At 40.6% G+C, this 24,154-nt stretch overlaps 1 protein-coding gene across 5 annotated transcripts in view; it reads left to right on the top strand.

The window, feature by feature from the left end:
• The window catches only part of LOC117360673 (cytochrome b reductase 1), a 68,221-nt gene that overhangs the window by 19,328 nt on the left and 24,739 nt on the right, over positions 1–24,154 (top strand). For 2 of the 5 annotated variants that reach the window (XM_033944835.1, XM_033944831.1), the window contains exons 2-5: positions 9,870–10,078; positions 12,765–12,919; positions 18,058–18,357; positions 22,981–23,348. In XM_033944835.1, coding sequence (XP_033800726.1) covers positions 9,870–10,078; positions 12,765–12,919; positions 18,058–18,357; positions 22,981–22,990 — 674 coding nt within the window. In that variant the 3' untranslated portion in view covers positions 22,991–23,348. Of the gene's footprint in view, positions 1–9,869; positions 10,079–12,764; positions 12,920–18,057; positions 23,349–24,154 lie in introns of those variants that run through there. The other 3 variants (XM_033944832.1, XM_033944834.1, XM_033944830.1) reach the window with 3 other exon arrangements.

Here is a 24,154-nt window from a genome sequence, read left to right as displayed (position 1 = left end):
GAGGCTGTTGAAAAAATTAAAGAATCATGGGATGGGTGGCAAAGTTCAGTTGTGGATTAGGAATTAGTTATCAGAAAGAAAACAGAGGGTAGGGTTAAATGGTCATTTTTCTCAATGGAGGAGAGTAAACAGTGGAATACCTCAGGAATCTGTACTAGGACCGATGCTATTTAACTTATTCATAAATGATCTGGAAATTGGAATGACGAGTGAGGTGATTAAATTTGCAGATGACACTAAACTGTTTAAAGTTATTAAAACACATGCAGATTGTGAAAACTTGCAGGCAGACCTTAGGAAATTGGAAGACTGGGTGTCCAAGTGGCAGATGTAATTTAATGTGGACAAATGCAAAGTGATGCACAATGGGAAGAATAACCTGAATCACAGTTACTGGATGCTAGGGTCTACCTGAGGTTTAACGTCCAAGAAAAGGATCTGGGTGTCATCATAGACAATACGATGAAATCTTCCGCCCAATGTGTGGTGGCAGCCAAAAAAGCAAACAGGATGCTAGGAATTATTAAAAAAGGGATGGTTAACAAGACTAAGAATGTTATAATGCCTCTGTCTCGCTCCATGGTGCGACTTCATCTGAAGCATTGCGTTCAATTCTGGTCGCCTAATCTCAAGAAAGATATAGTGGCACTAGAAAAGATTCAAAGAAGGGTGACCAAAATGAGGAAAGACTAAAAAGATTAAGGCTCTTCAACTTGGAAAAGAGACAGCTGAGGGGGAGATATGATTGAAGTCTACAAAATCCTGAGTGGAGTAGAATGGGTACAAGTGGATCGATTGTTCACTCCATCAAAAATTACAAAGAGTAGGGGGACACTCATTGAAGTTCCAGGGAAATACTTTTAAAACCACTAGGAGAAAATATTTTTTCACTCGGAGAATATTAAGCTCTGGAACGCATTGCCAGAGGTTGTGGTAAGAGCAAATAGCGTAGCTGGTTTTAAGAAAGGTTTAGACAATTTCCTGGAGGAGAAGTCCATAGTCTGTTATTGAGAAAGACATGGGGGAAGCCACTACTTACCCTGGATCAGTAGCATGGACTATTGCTACTCCTTGGATTTTTCCAGGTACTAGGGACCTGGATTGACAACTGTGAGAATGGGCTACTGGGCTTGATGGACCATTGGTCTGACTTAGTAATGCTATTCTTATGTTCCTTAACATATTTGATGATGGCAGATGAAGACCTGTACGAGCCATCAGTTTGCCCAACATGATAAATTCATAATGTATGATGTGATACCACATATGCATACTTGATTTGACCTTGCCATTTTCAGGGCACAGACCATAGAAGCCTATCCAGCACCAACCTATCTGTTCAGCCACAATCTGAGCACAGACTGTAGAAGTCTGCCCAGTGCCTCAATCAAATCTCTCCTCAACTGATTTTATTTTTTCTTTTTGGGGTGGGGGTGGGGGTGGAGAGAGATCTTGCCAGATACTGGCCACTACTGGAAACAGGATACCAGGCTTGATGGACCTTTGGTCTTTCCCAGTATGGTAACCCTTATGTTCTTATCTTTATGCCATATACAATAAACTAATGGCTTGCAAATTACTGCTTAATTAAAAAGTGTACAAACAGCAAACATTGCTGTAGTAATATGTAGCCATTTGCTGCACTGGGTGTAAAATATCTCCCTTCCTGTCCAGAGCTTGAATGAGGATTAGCTCAAACACTGATACAGGAAGGAATCCCCCTTTCCCACCTCAAACTAACCATTCAAAAGTTCCCTAGGGCATCCCAGTGCACTATGTGGGTCAGGCATCAACTTTTTCCAAGATGGTAGCACAGAGGTAGGAGAAAGTGGGCATCACTCTTGTCTCCTGATTCTGAAAGTGCACTTTGAGGGGTTCTGGGGAGGTATTGGGGGGGATCCACTTGAGCCCTTGAGGTATTTTTGGTGGAGTCAGGGGAAGGGAATGGATGGGGTGGGGGAGTCTCATATACCACCAGGGAAATGATGGACATGAGTTCAAAAACCAGGGAACAATGGGACACCAGGGAGTTCTCTGGGATGGGGAGGGCCAGAGACTAAGGGCTACTTGCGCCTCCAGAGGTCTTAGATCATCAGATGATCCCTTTATTTCTGCACTGCATTTGTTCAGCCTCCAAGCTCAGTGTATTGCAAACTGTGTGTCGCCTGAGATTTCAGGTATGCTGCGAGACGCCGGGAAGGAGGAGAGGCAACCTCGATGGCCTATTGCCTATAGGACATGCCGCTCACTGTGAGAAGCACATCCTGTAGGCAGTCGGCCAGCACCTCTCCTCTCCTTTTCTCTACGCGTCTTCCCTTCCAGCACCCTCCACTGGCTGCTCAGGGCCTTTTGGAGGGCTTTCGTGCTTGCGTGGACGTCAGCGTGATGACGTATAGATATGATGTCATCACATCGACATCTGCTCACTTCCGGATTCCTCAAACCTCAGCCACCACATTTAGTGTGCCACAGCTTGACAAAGTTTGTGAGATACTGCTGTAGAGATTTAAGGCTACAAAAAGAATTTTTTTTTAAACTGCGCTACCCGTTAGCAAAATGGTTTAATGCTGATTTTCAAATCTTCCTAATAAATATCTTGTCCAAGATTAATACACCCCCAAAATATTTAAGACTATGTGTGGAGATATTTTTCCTATTGAATTCTTTAACTTAGATTTCATGCCTAGGGGGAAAAAAAAGACTTAAAGTGCTCACAGCTACCTGATTTTAGAACAAATCTTATCATATTAGCCTCCTGCGAGCTATCATTAGCCTCTCAAAAAACCCTTATTTTAGACATATTTATTGATATGTTTATGTATTGTTCATATAGGGAGTAACAGGTGAACAAGACTGATTTGACTTACTGTAACTTTGTGCCGTAGCTTGATAGTAATGCTCATAGAAACTATTAGTTGATGCTGATTTTCCCATGCTAATCTTTTTTTTTTTTTTTTTTTCTTGCAAGAAAATGAAACATACATACTCATACTGTTTAATGCAGAAGTTTAGCATGGCTTATTGCATTAGCCCCACTTCATGCAAAGAGCCAGCTCTCAGGGAATGAGTCTGATCTCCGAAGCCTAAAGTGGCAGACTTGGAGGAGCCAAGACAGCCCTGTCCCCCTCTTATCTTCCTCTTTAATTTTATTTTTACTTCGATGTATTTTTCATTGCCCCAACCCCAGTACCTCACGTATGAAATTTGTCTACATCTCGTCAGTCACTTATGCTCTTCAACATCTTTATAAACGATCTGGATATAGGTACGATGAGCGAGGCGATTAAATTTGCAAACGATACGAAGTTATTCAGAGTAGTGAAGACGCAGGGGGATTGCGAAGATCTGCAACGTGACATAATCAGGCTCGAGGAACGGGCATCGACATGGCAGATGAGGTTCAACGTGGATAAGTGTAAAGTGATGCATGTCGGTAACAAAAATCTCATGCACAAATACAGAATGTCGGGGGCGGTATTTGGAGAGACCTCCCAGGAAAGGGACTTGTGAGTTCTGATCGACAAGTCGATGAAGCCGTCTACGCAATGTGCAGCGGCAGCAAAAAGGGCAAACAGAATGCTAGGAATGATAAAGAAGGGGATCACGAACAGATCAGAGAAGGTTATCATGCTGCTGTAAAGGGCCATGGTGCGCCCTCACTTGGAGTACTGTGTACAGCACTGGTCACCCTACATGAAGAAGGACACGGTACTACTCGAAAGGGTCCAGAGAAGAACGATTAAGATGGTTAAGGGGTTTTAGGAGCTGCCGTACAGCGAAAGATTAGAGAAACTGGGCCTCTTCTCCCTCGAACAGAGGAGATTGAGAGGGGACATGATCAAAACATTCAAGGTTCTGAAGGAGATAGACTTAGTAGATAAGGACAGGTTGTTCACCCTCTCCAAGGTAGGGAGAATGAGAGGGCACTCTCTAAAGTTGAAAGGGAATAGATTCCATACAAACATAAGGAAATTCTTCACCCAGAGAGTGGTGGAAAACTGGAACGCTCTTCCAGAATCTGTCATAGGGGAAAACGCCCTCCAGGGATTCAAGCCAAAGTTAGACAAGTTCCTGCTGAACAAAAACGTGCGCTGGTAGGGCTAGTCTCAGTTAGGGCGCTGGTCTTTGACCAGAGGGCCACTGCGTGAGCCGACTGCTGGGCATGATGGACCACTGGTCTGACCCAGCAGTGGCAATTTGACCCAGCAGTGGCAATTCTTATGTTCTTATATTTATAAAATGACCCCTTTTTCTTTAAAAAATTGTACCTTAATTTTAGTATTGTAAACCAACCAGATATTTGTTTATGGTCAGAATATCAAATATAGAATAACCTTGGAAACTTGTAGAAGAGTCCTTCAGGGACAGAGAAAATCCAGCCTCCACACTAGCAGACTTTATGCTGCCTTGGAGGGTAAAGTATAGTGAAATGTACAGTTGGAGACTGTGAAAAATATAATTTATTTATTTTATTATGGGCATAATACCCTCATTTTATTTATTTTATTGTATGTTTAAGAATAAAATATCTGACTCTTACTGAATCTGAAGTCTTCAGTACTGTGCCTTTAAAGCATTTGAGAAGAAACATTATAAGTAAAACAAAGATGTACTGTTTATTTTTGGGACAAACATTGTTTTCATTTTGTCATTGTTTCAGTTTATTCAGTACTGGCAGCTATCCAGGTAACGAGGATATTCAGCACCATTGCCCAATATGTAGCCAAATCCAACATGGGGGATCTGAGGCAGATGCTGGACAGACTTCTACGGTCTGTGTCCTGCATAAGACAGGTGAAGCTTTGGCAGCTCCAGTTTTGTAGATCACTTTATTGCCATGCTGAAAGTGAGGGTGCTGTGTAGCTTAGGTGGGAGGGGAAAGGCATCTTGACTGGCAAATTAAATGTTGTCAGCAATACTTGGGGATAATATACAGTATGGTTATAAGCAAGACTCCCATCAATATTTGGCTCCTACTTTCTTAAGAGTTCAACTTTCTACTCATAACTACTCTGTTAATATCCAGTGTGGTGAGTTGATTTTGCAGGTGGTCTTCAGATTCGCAATGGTATATTTTCCAAGATCATGCTTTGCTATGCTTTTGACTAGTTTGCTATTTTTCAACTTTAACTTGAGTTTGCTTGATAGTAGTTGATGATCTGTACCACAGTTGGCTCCAGATTTTATCTTTGTTGATGTTAGTGATCTTTTCCATCATTGATTTCCACTTTAAGATAAGTCTATTTATTGGTTATAAACCAAAAAAGTATTAAAAAATTATAAATTAATACGTGTGGCCGATGAGGAGACTGGCTACGGTATAACTTGAACTTTACATGAAATAAGATGTTCAAGTGTAGCCGCTGAGGTCACAGAAGAATTGAATCTAAATGTTTCTTTATCTTTAATGAACGAGAGAAATACTTATGGAAGAATTGACGCAAGTAGTATAAGAAGTTATTATAGTGCTTATTTTAATGTACACATTAAATAGGTTATTATCTATAAACCACCTGACATAGAATTAAATATATCTACTTTTGCTATAACGTGAGCATATAAATGTTTTAGCATAAGCATGCATGAAAATCTGTATTGCAGTTACCATATATATCTGAAAATAAACCATTCTGAATATAAGCCAAAATAACATTCCTTTCCAAGTTTCCAAGTTTAATAAGTATTTGATTGATCGCTTTATCAATTTCAAAGCGATTAACAAAAGTTTAAAATTACAATATGTAAAATTTACATAAAAACAAACAAACAAGACAAAACAAATTCATTACTGGACAAAATGGAAACAATAGGGTAAGGAAGGGGAGAAGTTACAATATATTTGAGTAAAGTAGAGAACAAGTAAGGGAAAAACACATGTTGGTGGGATTAAGGTAGAATAAAGAAAAAAAAAAAAAATTTATTATGAAATAAAAGAAAGACCGAAAAAATTTAAGTAATAAAGGCGTCATTAAATAAAAACGTTTTAAGATTACTTTTAAATTTATCCAAATTAGATTCTTCACGTAGATAGATAGGGAGAGAATTCCAAGTATGGGGAGCTGTAACTGAAAAGATGTATTGTCGACGTGTATTGATTATTTTTAATGAAGGAATTGTTAATAATCGCTGTTTATCTGATCTTAAAGTTCTGTTGGAAGAATAAGGAATTAGTAATTTATAAAGGAATGCAGGAAATTTTGATTGAAGAGATTTAAATGTAAGTAGGCAGAGCTTATAAATTATTCTATGGGCAACAGGGAGCCAATGGGCCTCCTTGAGGAGAGGAGTGATATGATCAAATTTTTTTGCATTAGTAATAAGTCTGATAGCAGTATTTTGTATTATCTGCAAACGCTTGATCTCCTTTTGAGCAATACCTTGAAACAGCGCATTGCAATAATCTAATTTGGATATAATGAAGGAATGAATAAGAATCTTTAAAGAAGTAGTGTCGAATAATTTAGAGATTGATCGTATTTGTCTGAGTCTGAAAAAAGATGATTTAATAACGCAATTGATGTGGTCATGAAAGGAAAGTTTATTGTCAAGAATGACTCCGAGAATTTTTGTTTTTGATACCACTTGTAACGGAGATCCAAGAATGGAAATTGGGGATATAAAGGTTGGATTGTCTTTCCAAGGAAAGAGTAATATATTTGATTTAGTTATGTTTAGTGCTAAACGATTCATGTTTAGCCATTGATGTACCTTTTCAAGTTTTGTATTGATCTGAGTTATATCGGAAAAATTAGTAGGGTCAATAGGATGTAAGAGTTGTATGTCATCGGCGTAGGCGAATGTAGTAAAGCCGATGGATTGACATAAAGTTAACAAGGGTGCCAGAAATATATTAAATAAAAGAGGGGATAGTATGGAACCTTGAGGGATGCCATGCTGAGAGGAGAAAATGTCGGAAGTCGAGTTATTAAAGGAGACTACAGAAGTTCGATTTGTGAAATAAGATTGGAACCAGGCTAATACTTGATCTGAAATACCTATTGATTGAAGTCTGTTTATTAATAATTTCCTCCTCCTCCTTTTTTTAGGGGAAAAAGTTCACTCGAATATAAACAGAATTTTATATTAAAGTGTTCTTCCACTTCACCTTCCCCCATGGTGATTGGCATTTCTCTCCCTCAAGTTGGGCCAACACTTCTCTATTCCCTACCCTCTCCCGCCCATTCCCCCCCATGGTGACCAGCAATGCTGTTCTTATCGGTACCATCTCCATATGAGAGGGCAGGGGCTGGCAGGCCTTGACCATGCACAGTAACTTTCAGCAGCAGCCAGCAAGGAAGTGGTACTGGTAAGAACAGCAATACTGGTTATCATGGGGGAGGGAAGAGGAATAGAAATTCAGTTATCACTGGGAGTGTGAGGGAGAGGAGGTAAAAAGAGAGAGAGAGAGGTGCCCATCACCACAAGGGGAGGAGGGAAGGAGAGAATTTTATGCAAAATCAAATATAAGTCAAGATCCTGATTTTTGGACTTTTTTGGGGGGGTCAAAAAGATCTCGGCTTATAGTTGAGTATATATGATATGTAGCTGCGACTTATTAGCTTATGCTAAATTTAGCACATCTGTGCCATGCAGGGTCCATATGCTACCATTTAACTTTTGGGACCAGCTGTGTTCTGCTTCTGACCTGCTCCTCCCGACCTTTTACAGCATATTTCTCTCATCAAGAAACGGGTCCCCTTGCAAAATCTACCCACGCAAGAACTAAATTACCAGCCATAGCATGAGTTCCCATTGTGGGGAAGGTTGATATTGGGGGATGCCAGGAGGGGTAGTCAGAGGCTGGTTATTGCCAAGGAGATAGTGAAAGGGTAGGATAATTGTCTGAAGGGAAGTGGAAAAGGGGATTAAGTCAGCCTGAGGTGTCCCATCTTCAGCACTGCTTTCCCTTTAATTAGCTTATTAGCATAAAGATCTAGAGAGATGAAGGTAGTGCTGACACTTGGCCCTGCTCAGTTTAATACAGTCTCTTCAATGCTGCTGCAGTTTGCATTGAATTTTCTTAGTACTTGCAGGTTACATCTTGGTTTGATGTATGTTAGTACGTGGGCTTCTGTTGATGCAAACAATACAGTAAAGGTAATACTCATTGGAATATAAATCAGTCTTCTTTAATTTAATGATATTATAGTGAAGCTACCACATTCAGCGGGCTTCTCTGCATGTGGTTCTAATGCAGTCAGTTCTATGCAGATTTTTATGCACTCCATCGCCTTCTTGATGACTATTACAAAAATCTTACAGTTGAGAGATCAGACACCACAAACTCATCAGTGCTTGGTTCTTAGTTAGGTAGCAGGGGATTGTCAAATTGCATGCAGCCATTACCCTCCGTGTTCAAACACATGCCTCCAGGAGATACCTTATCTCAAGTTGCAGGAGGCTGAAAAGATAAAAGTTGTCCTTGGGATCACCTCTCTCTGCTAAAGACAGGCATTGGTGCCAAGCCGAATGGGTAAATCCCCTATATTCACCTCAGAAATGTTAGCTTTATCATGCCCCATAATGTTTATAATTCTAATTGTTCCATTTCAAAGCAGCATGTGGCTTTTTTTTTTTTTATCAGTTCAAGGGCTCTAACATTTTTAAAAGCGAAAAATCAAGAAGGCAAATTTCCAGTAAGGACAAAAATGCTTTGTTTAATAACCAGAAATAGGGACCATTGTTAACACATTGGGATAATTTGCATATAGTCTGAGCAATATGTAAGATGTCTATGTTGTATGATGACGAAAAGCTGCAGTGAAACATTCTTGCCGAATAATTGGTTTTGCATGGTAATAATTTAATTTATTGGCATTTAAAAGACGTAACACATTTCCTAGTATAATCTAAACTGGAATAGGGGGTTCTCTCATTGAAAGTCATAAACTGAGAGGGCCCTTTTCAACTTCACTCAGTGATAAATAAATACCATTCTTGCCTCCTATGTAGGGGAATGCATGATGCTGTTCAGTACTTAAGGGCAGCAATATATCTTTTATTATTATTTCTGTCCAAGAAATATGCAATAGGCTCTAAAATATTGTGAGTTCAATGAGTACAGTAGTCTTAATCCTTACAAGATACCTGCACTATCTGAAGGGCCATGCAGTGGAACCACAGGCCCATGGTTAAGCGCATATCTTCTACCATGAAATTGAATGGAAAAAAAATACTATGATGCAGTAATCAATGAAGATAAGCAGCATAAAATCTGTTTTACTCTTTGGGATCTTGCAAGGTACTTGTGACCCGGGAGTTGGCTGCTGCTAGAAGAGGATACTGGGCTTGATGGACCTTCAGCCTGTCCCAGTATGGCAATTCTTATGTTCTAAATTACTGCTATTTTAAATTGTCATTAGTAATTCTCAACTTATTGCTAAACTGTCCCCTTCCTATCAGTTCATGAGCATTGATTGCCTTATACACTGGCAGGTAGGGGGTCATTTAAAAAAATTGCTGGGTCTATTCTCCTGAACACTACACATCCTTGGTAGTCTAAAGACACCCCCCCTCCCCCCCCCCACACACACAGAAGTTGGGTCTTCCTGCAGTTCAGATTCAAAGATGCTGCAGAGGCAGCATTCAGACCCTAGAGAGAAAGAGGGAACCCTAGGCCTACTGACAGAGGGGAAAATCCCTGGATTTTTGTGAAAGAAGGCTGACTGAGCTGGAAGAAGAAAAAAAAGGAATCATCAAGCCCATGCAAAAAAAGAAAAGAAACACATAATCATATATTTACTTTTTATAATTCCTAGTAATGACTAGTTATCTTATGTTGTCCTCTGCAATAAACTGCTTAGTGGAATATGAGTCATTAAAGTAATGTATTGTAACTGCTACATTAAACCCTTTTTTCCCCTTTCCAGCAATTGTTGTGTACAGACTGCCCTGGACCTGGAGATGCAGTAAATTCTTGATGAAATGCATTCATGCTGGCTTGCATCTTACAGTGCTGATTCTTGCCATTGTGTCGCTGGTAGCTGTCTTTGATTTTCATAACACCCAGAACATTCCCAACATGTACAGTATGCACAGCTGGACCGGACTGACTGCTGTGGTACTTTATGGCGTACAGGTCAGTGTCTTCCTTTTATGCTCATGCTTTGTAAGGTGGAAAGTTGGTGCCCTTGTGAGTATGCCACTTGCAAAATCACCACAGATACTTTAAAGAATCCAATCTTGTAATTTCATAAATTAGTTTTCAGGCAATCCCCAGGTTAGACTTAGTCGTACTGCAGAGATAATCGAAAGTTTGATGAGACTGCCTAGACGGAACTTATACGTTGTAACTTAGGCAATCTAAAACCAGGTATAAAAGCTCAAAAGGTATCCAAAGTGACCAGATAACCACTGCAGGGACAAAGTAAAGACCCATATATATATATATATATATATATATATACATACACACCCACACACCATCGCACCCCCACAAAGTTCAGAATAAATACGTACGGGGCGCTACCCAAAAGTTTGGGGAATTCAATTGTAAAAAAAAAAAAATTGCTTACTGAAACTCCTAGTTTCCACAGTCTCCTTCGAAGTAGTCCCCATGAGAATGCAAGGAGCGATCCCAGCGTTTTCCCCATGAGTCCAAACATCTTGGGCAAGTGCCTTGAGGACCTGTGATTCTACCTACCTGGATCTCTTTAACCATGTTAAAACGGCGCCCTTTCAGTCGTAATTTTATTTTGGGGAATAGGAAAAAATCAAGGAGGGGCAAGGGATGGTGCGTAATCACAGTAATGTTTCTGGAAGTCAGGAATTGTCGAACAGTGAGTGATGTGTGAGCGGGCAAGTTGTCTTGGTGGAGCAATCAACTTTTGTTTTTTCCACTTGTCTGGACGTTTGTGCCGAATGCTCTCGCTCAACCACTTCAAAACCTCACAGTAAAACTGACCATTGACGGTTTGACCTCTAGGTAAGAATTCCTTGTGAACAAACCCGTGAATGTAAAAATAGAAACAAACCGATCAGCATTAACTTGATAGGGCTGCGCACTTGATGTGCTTTTTTTTTGGCCACGGTGATTCTGGCAACTCGCACTGCGATGACTGCTGCTTAGTCTCTGGATCATAACCATAAACCCATGATTCATCACCAGTTATGATACGGGAGATGAAGTTGGGGTCATCTCTGACTTGTTTGATTTCCGAACAGACAGAAACACAATGGGCCTTCTGTTCACCGGTTAGCAATCTTGGCACAAATTTTGCAGAAATGCATCTCTCATTCAATTCGTCCAACAAAATTCGTTGAACTGTCACGTATGACTGTCTACTATTTCACACACATTGTGGATAGTTTGCCTATGATCTACAAGGATAGTATCATGAAATTTTGCTTTGGTTTCCGGTGTTATGCTTGTTGACGGTTGTCCGGAATGGTCATCGTCGTGGACAGATGTTTGACTGTCCTTGAAGCATTTGTACCAAAGAAAGGCTTTGCTTTGGCACATGTCATTATCTTTAAAGGCTTCCTGGAGCAAACGATGGGTTTCTGCAGCAGTTTTTAAAAGTTTGAAACAAAATTTGATGCAGATTCTTTGCTCAGTAAAATCTGTCATATCTAAATCCACCGAGTCACTAAAACACAATCTTACAAAAATCACACAGAACAAAGCAACGTGACCACTCAGCTGCACGCCCGTTGGCACACTGATTCACAAAGCATACTGCTAGACACTTCTAGTGGCAGAAGTGCATACTGTGTCCAGTTCGCGTGCGCTGTTCACATTCCCCAAACTTTTGGGTAGCACCTCGTACATACCTGCATCCGGAACATCAGCATTTGGCATAGAAAAGCCTAGTAGAGCTGCACATAGGTAGCTTAAGTAGTCGGAGATGGGGGAGGGCTACTGAACCATAGAGAGAGGAGGACCCAGGCCCATAAGCCACTCTAACCACTATATTCATGGTGGAAAATGTGAACCCACCAAAACCCCCCCAAAATCCTACTGTAGGTGCCACCTGCAGCCATAAGGGTTATTGGGGTTATAGATAGGTGGGTATAGAGGATTTGGGGGGGCTCACCATGACCTGCAAGGGAGTTCTGGTAAGATGTTTATGTAGCATCCTTTTTGTGAAGTTCACAGCAGTGCCCTGTAAGGTGCCCCATTGCTGTGTTGCCATGTCTGGGTGGCCAATTTATGACTTTGCTGGCCTATCCAATGTCCAAAAGATCTTTTTCTAGGCATTTGGGACTTGGACAATTTTTTGGACAAGAATGTGGTATAAAGATAGATGTACTAGTGGTCTGAACGATTAAAAAAAAAAAAAAATGGGCGTACTTTTCAAGGATGGATATTTTGCCGCTGCCGACTTTGGGAGTCTAGCGCTCTCCGTCCAAATCAAACTTAGATGTTTCTTTTGATTATGCCGCTCTACGAATGTAAACTGTAACCCGATCTGAGCTCTTTGGGGAGAATGGGATATAACACCAAATAAATAAATAACTTCCTCACTAAATGTAAAGTCCGTGCCTCCACCTATCAGTATAGCAGTGCTGGATATATATTATTTTGAGGCCATCATTTAAAAATATCCAATTATTGCTGCAGCTAAAATTTGACCCATTAAATTTTGAATCTCTCAAAGCAGTTGCATTCTCAGATTTTTTTCAAATGCTAGGGCAAATCGGAGCACCTTTCAGAACATACAACTTTCAAGACAAAAATATTTTGTATTTCATATATATAAAGCTAAACTGTATATTTCTATATTTGAATTCCAATGCATGTTTATTTTTTTGCTGTTATTTAGGTCCTAATTGGATTATTAGTCTACCTCTTCCCTTTTGCTCCTGTGACACTTCGAGCTACACTTTTACCATTCCATGTATTTTCTGGGCTTTTGATCTTTGGGGCAGGAATTGCAACAGCTCTTATGGGAATCACAGAAAAACTCATATTTGCTTTGTAAGTATACACAATTGAATATGAACAGGTAATGTACTTGAAGGATGATTATCCCGTGCTCTGATTAAGTTGTTGAATTGTGGGAATTGAGGGAAGGGGGCTGGGTGCAGAGTCTGGCAGGGAGGGGACTGGGTGCAGGGGGTAGGGAGTTCAGAAGGCAGGGAGGACAGATGCTTAGGGGGTTGGGAAAGACAGATACTGCATGTACAGGGAGAGGGTTGGGAAGGATAAATATATGGGCTTGGGGGTAGGAAAGGAGGAAAAGAGAGATGCTGCACAGGTGGGGTAATGGGAAGGGCGAGAAAGAAATGCTGCCGGTGGGGGAGGGAAAAGGAACATAGAATTGTTGGACATAAGTGTGTGGCATGAAAGGGAAAGAGAGATGATGTATATGGGGAAAGGAAGAAAGAGGGAGAATAGTTAGACATGATAGTGGTCGAGAGGAGGGACGGAGAAATGTTACACTGGGAGGGAGGAGAGATGACTCAAAGAAGGGAGAGATATCGGACCACTGGAATGGAAGGGAGAGAGAGAAAGATGTCAGACCGCAGAAAGGAGAGGAGAGAGATGTTGGACCTCTGGAAGAGGGAGGGAAGGAGAGAGAGATGCCAGACCATGGGAGAGGAGAGAGATTCCAGGCTATGGGAAGGAGAGGAGTAAGATGCCAGACCATATGAAGGGGGAAGACAGAGGTGTCTGACCATGGGAGAGGGATGAGATGGTGCATAGGGATGGAGGGGAAGGGGAGTCAGAGGGAGGAGATGGTGCACAGCGATGGGTGTGACAGGGAAAAGGAAGAAGAAATGCTTCTTATGGACAGATGGAAGTAGGGGAGAAGAAAGAGGGAAGAGATGGTACACATGGATAGATGGGAAGGGAAGGCATGGAAAAGTAGATTTTGAGAAGAAAGCAGAAAAATGGAAGAAAGTTGAATGTTATAAGTTAATGCTAAAGATGGATGTATGATCCAGACAGACCGGGGATTTTGAATTACAGTCCACTCAAGGGGGCAATACTTTCAGAATAGAACAAAACACAAAAGACCCCCCTCTCATCAATATTGGGCAAGTTTCTCAAATAATATTATCATGTAACATTTAAAGGCTTTTAAATATTTAAATGTGCTCATAAGCTCTTCAGCAAGGCGCCACAACAGTGGTATGAGATAATGCAAAGTCAGAACTGGTGGTGTAGTTCCACTTTCTGCTGTTGTGGTGCCTTGCTGAAGAGCTTATGAGCACATTTAAATATTTAAAAGCCTTTAAATGTTACATGATGATATTATTTGAGAAACTTGCCCAGTATTGATGAGAGGGGGTGTTTTGTGTTTTGTTCTATTTTGAAAGATGGATGTATGGCAGAAAGTGAAAGAGATAAAAACAGCAAATGGATACGGTGTCCATGGATACATAGTTAAGAGCACAGACAGAAGGAAGTGCAGTCAGACTGGGAAAGAGTTTGAAACCAAAATCACCAGACAAAAAAGGTAGGGGAAATGATTTTATTTTCAATTTAGTGATTGAATTGTGCCAATTTTGGGAATTTACATCTGCTTGCTATATTTTGCACTGTTAAGGAAGAAATGCATTTGTTTCTATTTCTCTGGGATTGTACTGCATGGAGAGTCTTGAATCTTAGGGTTTTGTTTATATATATATATATTTATATATATATATATATATTAGTACTTTTAGTTTGTGATCCCATGTTTGCATAGGGGTTATCTGTTCTGGTAGGAATGAATGTTGAGAAGCATATGTACAGTGTACTTTGTGTAGTTTAATTTTGTGGTTAACCATTATATATTGTTAATAAGATTATTTTGTGTGTATATATGAAAAATGAATGGAAAAAAATGGTATTACAATTAGTACTATTATGGGGGCAGGGTCTGGGGCGGAGATTGGGCAGGGTCTGGGGCAGAGCTTGTGGCCCCCCCAAACAAAAAAGTGTTCCACTGCCTATGATTGATACTGATATGATTATCTTGAAGAACTACGTCAGTGTCATGAAGCCATTGTCAGCCACAACTGATATTCTGCAAACTAAAAATGGCTGCTAAATCTGACATGTAATCCATAGGATTTCAGTCAAAATTACAGGGATTGGCTGATGTCAGCTTTGATAAGACAATGCAGCCACTAATAACAGCTCTGACAAAAATTGCTTTAAGGCTTGGTCCTGAATTGAAGATGATAACTACCATGTTGCAATAATACTCGTTCTGAAGTTAGTTGAAATATCTGCCAAAACAAAACGCAAAGTCAGAACTGGTGGTGTAGTTCCACTTTTATTTGTACAGGAGTTACAATCAGCCTTCAAGGAAAAGATTTGCTGCTGGAGGTGAAGACTTCTTTGATTTTCTGTCTACTGCAAAGAACAACCTTCCAGCAGCCAAGTCCAGAATAAAGAAGGTTGAGCATTACACGGAATGTTCAGACACTTCCACAGCTTGCTTGCATTTCCAAAAGTGGCGAAAGCTTTTATCAAGTTCAATGCTGCACTTCCCAACAGTAGAATGCTTATTTAGTTGTTCAAATCAAATTTAGTGATGCACTTAGTGATGATAACTTTGAGAAACTGGTTCTTCTGTGGTATAAATTGAAGTGTCATTTTGAGACTTCTGAATCATAATCATAAAGTATTTAGCATTGATTTAATTCACATTTAACAGAGTTGATAAATTCTCAGCAAATTGCTAAAAGACATTTCTTCCTAAGTTCAATGGTTGTGCAATTGATTTAGGTACAGTAAATGTCACTGAAACTACTTTTGCAGTAGTTATCTCATGTAGTTAAACTACTATTTTTGCTGTGTTGTGTCCTACTAGGTTAGCCATGCTTGTAATACTTTGTTCGCCAAGCTATGTCTCACCATACCATATTTTGTCATATTATGTTTTACTGTGCTTTAACTATGTTTTGCCATCTTTGCGCAGTTTTGTAAAAGGGGGGTGGTGTAGTTTGTTAAACTACTTTTTAAGTAGTTAGCATCCAGTTCTGGTAGAGGGTAAGAGATAGAATGGCCTGAAGGCAAGAGGGTAGGGGTGGAGTGATAGGGCTAGAGCTGGGGCTAGTGAGGGATGAAAGGGTGGGTACAGAGGAAGGGAATGGGTGATAGAGGGGAGGAGAGAGAAAGTGGGTGATGCTGGGAGCGTGGAAAGGGGCATTGCTGGACAGAGGAAAGGAGGGAAGAGAAAAGGGAGATGCTGACTGGGAGGAGGAGAGGGAAGAGAAATGAGGGTTGTCGATTTATAGGTTGCAAAGGTCACAGAAACCCTTGTGCCAGCCCTGGGTTGAGCTGTACTAATCAATATGTCCTTGTGACACTAGCAATTCTCACATCATTCTTTATGATCATGCTGTTCCAGGACATTGAGCAAACCCTGTACTTGGGAGTCATCTACTTGTGGGTCTGTCTCAGGGGGAGATGCACAGAACACCGGTACTGTTCTCTACAGCGCCGGAAAACACTGGTGGAGTACCGATTTTTTTTTTTTTAATGACAAATGCTCAACATTAGCAGCATTCAAATTATATGTGCACTGTTAATGTTGAACATTGGTTGGTAAAGAGCTTGGAACTTCCTGGTGAATGCCCAGAAAAGCTGTGCAGTAGACACAACTCTTGTGCACCTGTCTAGAGAAGGGGAGGCAGCTGTAGTGGGATTTCTGCTGGTTAGTGGAAGCGGATGGCTGGAAGTGGGAAGCAATGGAGTATATGTCCAGGGGGACAGAAGTAGGAGGCAAGTGCAGCTGTAACCTGCCCTAAAACCTACCAACAGCTCTGGAGCCATTGGTAGGGCAGGGGGTTTCTGTGTGTCATTTCTCAGAGTGGCTAATGCGCCATTTTAATACTAACAAGCTCATTAGCATAGGACTTAAAGTCACTGCTTCTGTGCACAATAAAGCAGTAGCCAAAAGCCTTTGTGCATTAGCTGACCTAGTATCTAAAGTAAATCTCTGTATATCAAAACTTCAACCCTGGGCACAGTCTGTCCATATGAAGCTTAATTCAGCCAAAACCAAATTATTATGGTTAGGCCCAAAATTGGATTGTCATCCTCCTTCTGTAGCTTTGGTTTCTGGATCCTCTCTAAGTTTTTGGGAGTCCTCCTTGACTCCTCTCTCTCTCTTTTAAGGATCAAATTAACTCTGGTCAAAAAATGTTTATTGAGGAAGGTTAGACATCTCTTTCATCGTCACCATTTTTCCATATTAGTTCAGTCAATTATATTATCTCGTCTCAATTATTGTAATGTTATCTACCTCAGTATCACAAAAACTTGTCTTTATAGATTGCAACTGATTCAAAATACTGCTGCGAAATTGACCTTTGGGAAATGTAAATTTGATCACGTGACTCGTTGTTCCAGTCTCCATTGGCTCCCGGTTTATTTTAGAGTTTAATTCAAATGTGCTTGTGTTGTCTTTAAAATCCTATATGGTATCTTTACTCCTCTCCTTCCTTTATCTTCGAACGTTTACAGATTTTAAGTCAATCACTGATTTTTAAGTTTTCTCAACTTTGGAATGATCTTCCACTCCTTTTAAGGAGTTCTGATTCTTTTCAACTTTTTCGTAAATCTTAAAAACCATTTTATTTGCTAAACACTTTGAAAATTAATCTCCCGAAACTTAGTCTTATTCTTTATGCTTTTTATTTGTTAAGTTAACTATTGTAAACCGAGTCAAGCTTTCTTGGAATGATGTCTCGGTATATAAAGCCAAGCCTTAGATTAGATTAGATTATTTAGATTGGCTAAATCAGTCTAAATGAAACATTGCAAGCCCAGTCTGCTTTGAGCATTAGGCACTCACAGTCTGTAGCAGGTGTTTTCCTTAGATAGCAGGCTTGTGGTATTGTAGCCCAGTAGAAACCTTGAGCTAAAATCACAAATGATCAGGAAAAAGCTGCTTTCAAACTTCATGTATTTGTTTTCTAGAGTTTTTCTAATAGCAGGGCAAGTAGACTGCATAACAAGTTCAGATTCTTTACAGACAAAATTAGTATATCATATGGACCCCCCAAAATGAAGTAATCACTGAATGACAGCATAGAGCAATTAATGATGATCTTGTTCTCTTTCATTGTCTAAGTGACTATCAACTTATCCAATTTTATTTTCTCATTTGACAGATCCAGATCCTACAACCAATCCTACAGCCAATCTCCACCGGAGGCCCTCTTTGTTAATTTTCTGGGTGCTTTTATCCTGATCTTTGGAGCCTTTGTTTTCTGGATGGTAACCCAGCCTCAATGGAAGCGTCCTCAAGAACAGGTTCCAAAAACACTGCCACCAAATGGAGGAAGAGCCAGTGGTGCTGAGGAGAGGGGGGAAATGTCTGCAGACCCTGAGAATTCTGAGATTGAGTACAACAGGGAAGCAGCCAGGAAAAGATATGTCATTCTAGATGAAGCAGGTCAAAGGTCAACCATGTAAGGATGTATTGTAAGGAATATAAAGTGCAGTGTAGACCACTGAAAGCTGCAGGATTATCACAAACAAGCAAGAAATGTACAGAAAATGTCTGTGGATGCCAACTGCTTCTAGCAGTTTGCAATGTATATAGAAATGTAACCAAATATTATTACCAAAAATACAGCACTCCACTTTAACTGTTCATATTAGACTTCTATGTAGAGTGGCCATAAGTGAATGGTGACTCAGTGTTTGGGGAGACTAAGGCAGAGGAGTTGGGGGGGAGGGGAAGTGCACAGATTTTCTCTGTATTTCCTTCCTTCTCAGCAAACTCTCAGATTCAAACAAGCTCCTGCTTGTCTTCTGTGCCCCCATTCTCGCTTATTTGTTCTCTCTCCTCTTAACCCCTCCCCCCAACACTCTTCTTTATATGCTCCTCCTCTCTGTGCCCCCCTCCCTTGTTGCTACTTAGAGTTACCAGATGTCTGGGAAAACCCAGACAGGTCCTCTTTTTAAAGGATTGTCTGGGTGCCTGAAGGAATTTCCTAGCCTGACAGTTTTTCTGGGTTTTGGAAGGTCCCAAGCTTGGGGCTGCATCCAGAGGGCCTCCAAACATGCACAGATGTGACATGACATCATCACATCACTTCCGCACATGCTTAGAGTCCCTCCAGACTCGACCACGAGCTTGGGGAAGAAGAACATAAGAATAGCCTTACTGGGTCAGACAAATGGTCCAACAAGCCCAGCAGCCTGTTCTCATGGTGGCCAATCCAGGTCACTAGTACCTGGAAAAACCCAAAGAGATAAAGTTTGTGTGGGGACAGGGCCAGGAGTGGAATGAGGTGGGGCCACGTGTTCTTTTTTTGCTGACAAAATCTGGTAACCCTATTGCTACTAGAATTGAAAAAGGTGTTTCCCCCACTCTGTTCTGGACAGGACCAATTAGAGGCAAGAAATGGAGAATTAGCAGCTGCAGCAAGCAGATAACTTCCTCCAGCTCTCTGCTCTCTCCTGTCCCGGCTGACTCTGATAATTTTTTTTACCTCCCTCCCACTTCCCCACGTATAACTTTTTGAATCCCTGATGGTCTGGTGGTGTTCTGGGCAGGAGCAAGCTTTCTGCATTCCTGCCCTGCGCTGAACCCCTCCCTGAGTGGCTGCCTCGAGTTCTCGTGGTCCAACGGCATACCGAGCATGAGCAAGCTTTTTTGTGCTCTTGTCTTTCCCTGAGCCACTCCCTGAATGTTCTCTCGAGTCCAGCGTTAAAGGGTGAGGGGTAAATTTTTAAAAAATAGGTTACAAAAAAGATTTAGCATGCAAAGGTGCCTTTTTACTAAGCTGTTTTAGGCAGTATATACTTAGGTATCCTGCAGTAAGTGCTAAATATGTGCACAAAAAAAAATTCAAACATTTCAGGGTACCTATCTGAGGGCAACATCTGGACATTCCTGCACTTAGCAGTTAGCACATGGTAATGTAGCTGTACTAATTAGTTAGCACAGGAATCCTATGTTAGCCTTTACCACCTACAAAATGGGTGGTAGTAAGTTCTCACTCACGCACTATTTTTTATTTTTTTTTCTTTAATGGCTGTGTGGTAATGGCAACAGTAGCGCATGGCCATTAATATAGAAAACAGAAAAGACCATTTCTGCTGCTGTGGTAAAAATGGCCTTAGTGCAAGGGAAAAATCTGCACAAGGGTGTGCTAAGGCCACTTTTTTTTGCAACTTAGTTAAAAGGCCCCAGGATCTTGCCAACTGGAAAACTAACTGCTAAAGCTTTAGAGCATTGCTAATCTAAAGAAATGGTGACAGAATATAGATATATTGTGAATTTTGTACAAAGCTGTTTTTACTATGTTTAATTGAGGCTTCTGATGTCATTTAAAGAAGACCTGCAGTATACTGATATTCATTATACTACAATGGGAATGGTAACATGGGTAAAAGCAGGACTAGCTCAGCCTCTCCTGATGATCTTGTCGTCTGTCAGAAAAATATGCTCTGTGATCCCTACAGCCTGTGAAATTTGCACAAAGGCTCAGTACAGGAGGAAACCTCCATGGGGCAAAGCCAAATATCCCCTGAACCCACCTGACATTTTCAGTTGTCCTCTGCTTAGATGTTTACAGAACCAGGTGATGAAGTGTAAAGAACATTTAATACTTTATGTACAGAGCCAAGTGTTTTTCTTATAGTAATGTTTGTATTCAGTACAGGATTAATCTTTTGTAACATTTATACTAATTCATAGAATAAATATTTTTTAGTATTAAAATGTAAACATGGTGAGGCTACTCGTCCGAGGGTGGTAATTTTCAAATTGCTCAAATATATTCATAAAATTGAAATTTTAAAAGTGATTTGAGTGAAGGGCCCTTTATAATATGAGAATCACAAAATACTTTGCTTCCAGGACTTCTCAGCTCAATTGGCAGCAAAATTAAAGTTGTTCACGGATTCCTATGCTACTCTACATAAACAGGAAATACCTTTTGCACTTTTATATCCTGCTCAATTGAAGATTCAGAGGCACTGTACACTCAAAATCCCAAAATGAAAGAATGTGGAAACAATAACTCTTAAAGACTCTTCCAACATGCAACTGCAAGGTAATGTCCCTTGGAGAGTTGTGAAAACTGAGGACTCTCTTCACAAAAATATTACATTTTCTTTATTATAGTGTTTGTTGTCCTTTTAGAGAGTGTGTTTAAATGTAGTTTTTCTACATTTTTTGGTATATCTGCTCCGCTAGTTCATGTTGGAAGAATCTTTAAGAGCAATTGAAGATTCCATATGAAGGCAGAGCCAGATTCTTTGACTCAGTGTTAGAGGCTTGGTAATATGTACAACTACCCAATCCAGAATCCTTGCTGTGAAGGCTTCTATAATACATGGACATATTTATTTTATTTTTTTTGTTTCCTGGGACTGATTGGAGACTAAGGTACTCTTAACGGGAAAAAGTCTCAGGCCGGTTGGTTGAAGACAAATAGCAATGCTTTGAGGTGATTTAACAGCCTGCCTATATCTGGTTTTATTTCAATTTTATTTTATTTTTTTAAAACTCTTCCTGCAAAGGTGCTAGCCTAGGTTTTTTGCTGGCGTCTCCATTTTTTTTACTTTATGCAGCCACCATGGAAGAGATGTGATAAATGAGCTTCCCAAGACAGCTGGGTTGTGAAACAATAATTGAATGTGGTACTTTGGAACTGTTTGTTATTTTCTAGTCTGGGCTTCCAGGATGGTATTTTTGAATAACATCTACCATGCCTGATGTAAATTTTTGACCTTTGCAGCTACTACTCTAAGTTTCTTTTTTTACCATTCTCCTCATGTTATCATAGTCTCCTTTTTTAAAGTTAAATGCTGTTGTATTGGATTTCCTGTGTAAACTTATTCCAGGGATTCTATCAAATCTGATCATGTTATGATCACTGTTATCAGGCAGCCCCAGTTCCATTACTTCCACACCTATTCATGTGCTCCACTAAAACTAAGTCTAGAATTGCTTCGCCTTTTGTCGGTTCCTGAACCAGTTGCTCTATAAAGCAGTTCTTGATTTCATCAAGGAATGTTATCTCCCTAGCGTACCCTGATAATACATTTACCCAGTTAATATTGGGATGGTTGAAATCGCCTGTTATTATCGTGTTACCTAGTTTGTTAGCCTCCCTAATTTCTGATAACATTTCAGCATCTGTCCATTCATGGTAGTACACTCCTATCCCTATCCTCTTTACACATGGAATTTCTAGCCCATAGAGATTCCAAGGTGTGTTTCTGCTCCTGTAGAATTTTCAATCCATTCGATTCAAGACTCTCCTTAACATATAAGGCTACGCCTCCACTGATTCATTCAATCCACTTTCACTGTGATATAATTTGTACCTCAGCTTGGAGGCGTACCGGAAAGCGCAGCAGCAAAGGCACAGTCCACAGTCGGCGAGGTCGTATGTCGGGGTGAAGCGCGCTCTGCGCATGCACCTCTCACGGAAGTTTTTTTCAGAAGGACAAAGTTTATTTTTTAGTTCAAAGCTGCCGGAGCGGCTCCTCTCTCAAGTAGTACCTGTGTTGGAGAAGGCTTCCGATGCAGGCGGGGATCGAGAGAGGAGCCGCGGCGGCGGCTTTGAACTAAAAAATAAACTTTGTCCGTATCGAGGCATTACCAGGTGGAGAGTAGGGGGGCCCGATGCCTTGCGCGCTTTCGCAGCTTCCAGCATCTTTCCTCTTCGCCAACAGCCCTTCTCCTGGCAGCTGCCACTCCGCGCATCCTGGAGTCCTGGTGACGTAGTAAGCGAGCATGCGCACTCTTGCCGGCCACATCCCGACAGATCAGATCTCAGGGAACACGAGGCGAGAGTGCGCATGCAGAGGATAAGAACACAAAATGTACAATACAGTTGCAAATAACTCCAAAAATGGATAAGGTCTTAAGTAGATTGAGGATAATACAAAACACAGCTGTCCAATTGATCTTTGGTTTAAAAAAAGAACGATTATGTCAGCCCATACTATCGTCTATTGCACTGGTTACCTGTAGAAGCAAGAGTTTTATTCAAATTTGACTGTATCTGTTTTAAATTGATCTCGGGATTGTCTCCAACTTAACTTCTCCTCCACTTTGAATTATATAGGTCTCTCTGAGGGAAACCAGAAGATTTAATTAATTCATCTATCCAAAGGTAAAAGCTTGCTGATATATAAGACTTTTTTAGGCAGGTCACTGGCGTTTCAAGCAGCCAAATTGCAATCCTAGTTAGGTGAGCGTATCTATCATGCTATGTCTTATTGTTCTTTCTGAAAATGAGTTAAGACTACCGGTACTCTGTTTGACAAATTCATTACCTGACTTAGGAGTTTTTAAGACTGTAACTAGTGTATTTTAAGTGATTGTACTCTTGCTGATTGTTCAGCTCCTCTTAGTGTAAACCGCCTAGAACTACTGGTGATGGCGGTATAGAAGAATAAAGTTATTACTATTAAAATATCACTCACCCCCCTACCCCCATTTGAATGCTGATATGTCATTACTGTGACTGAAAAAAGATTATGCAGATTCTAAAAAAGGAGGGTACTCCTTGGGAAGGCTGTCTTCTGGCTCTATGGCTTCTGAATAGACCTGCCTTCCTAATCCAATTATAACTCTTAACCTACCTCATGCATATTTACTCTGGATTGCACCCCTAGATCAATTTGAGAAACCCTGGACAATGTGTGAGTTCTTTACCCTTGAAACAGATTTTAACAATTGAAATGAGACCTACTTTGGGCTATCTAATCTAATCTAGTCTTCAGTTTATATACCAGGTCATTTTTTGTCAGAGCTCGACTCGGTTACAAGCAGTCAAGAGACTAGAATATACATAAAATAAGGAGAAATAAAAATTAGTTTAGTCTACAGCAGAGGTGTCCAATGTCGGTCCTCGAGGGCCGCAATCCAGTCGGGTTTTCAGGATTTCCCCAATGAATATGCATGAGATCTATTAGCATACAATGAAAGCAGTGCATGCAAATAGACCTCATGTATATTCATTGGGGAAATCCTGAAAATCCAACTGGACTGTGGCCCTCGAGGACCGACATTGGACACCCCTGGTCTACAGGCTATAGGATGGTTTTTGTCATATCCTGGTGAGATGATTTCAATCAAGGAGTTTGTGCTTCTTAATACTCCTTCCCAAGTTGTGGGATAAGCACCAGCATGCTGCCATGGGTCAGAGTTACAGGTGCCACACACAGGCAGACTAAGGAAGAATAACATGGGCAATGAGTATATGCTCTATGTTGTAAGAAAGGAGTTTACTCCAG

The sequence above is a fragment of the Geotrypetes seraphini genome, chromosome 5, assembly GCF_902459505.1.
Source record: "Geotrypetes seraphini chromosome 5, aGeoSer1.1, whole genome shotgun sequence".
Classification (NCBI taxonomy): domain Eukaryota; kingdom Metazoa; phylum Chordata; class Amphibia; order Gymnophiona; family Dermophiidae; genus Geotrypetes; species Geotrypetes seraphini.
This window is presented reverse-complemented; position numbering and strand designations above follow the sequence as displayed.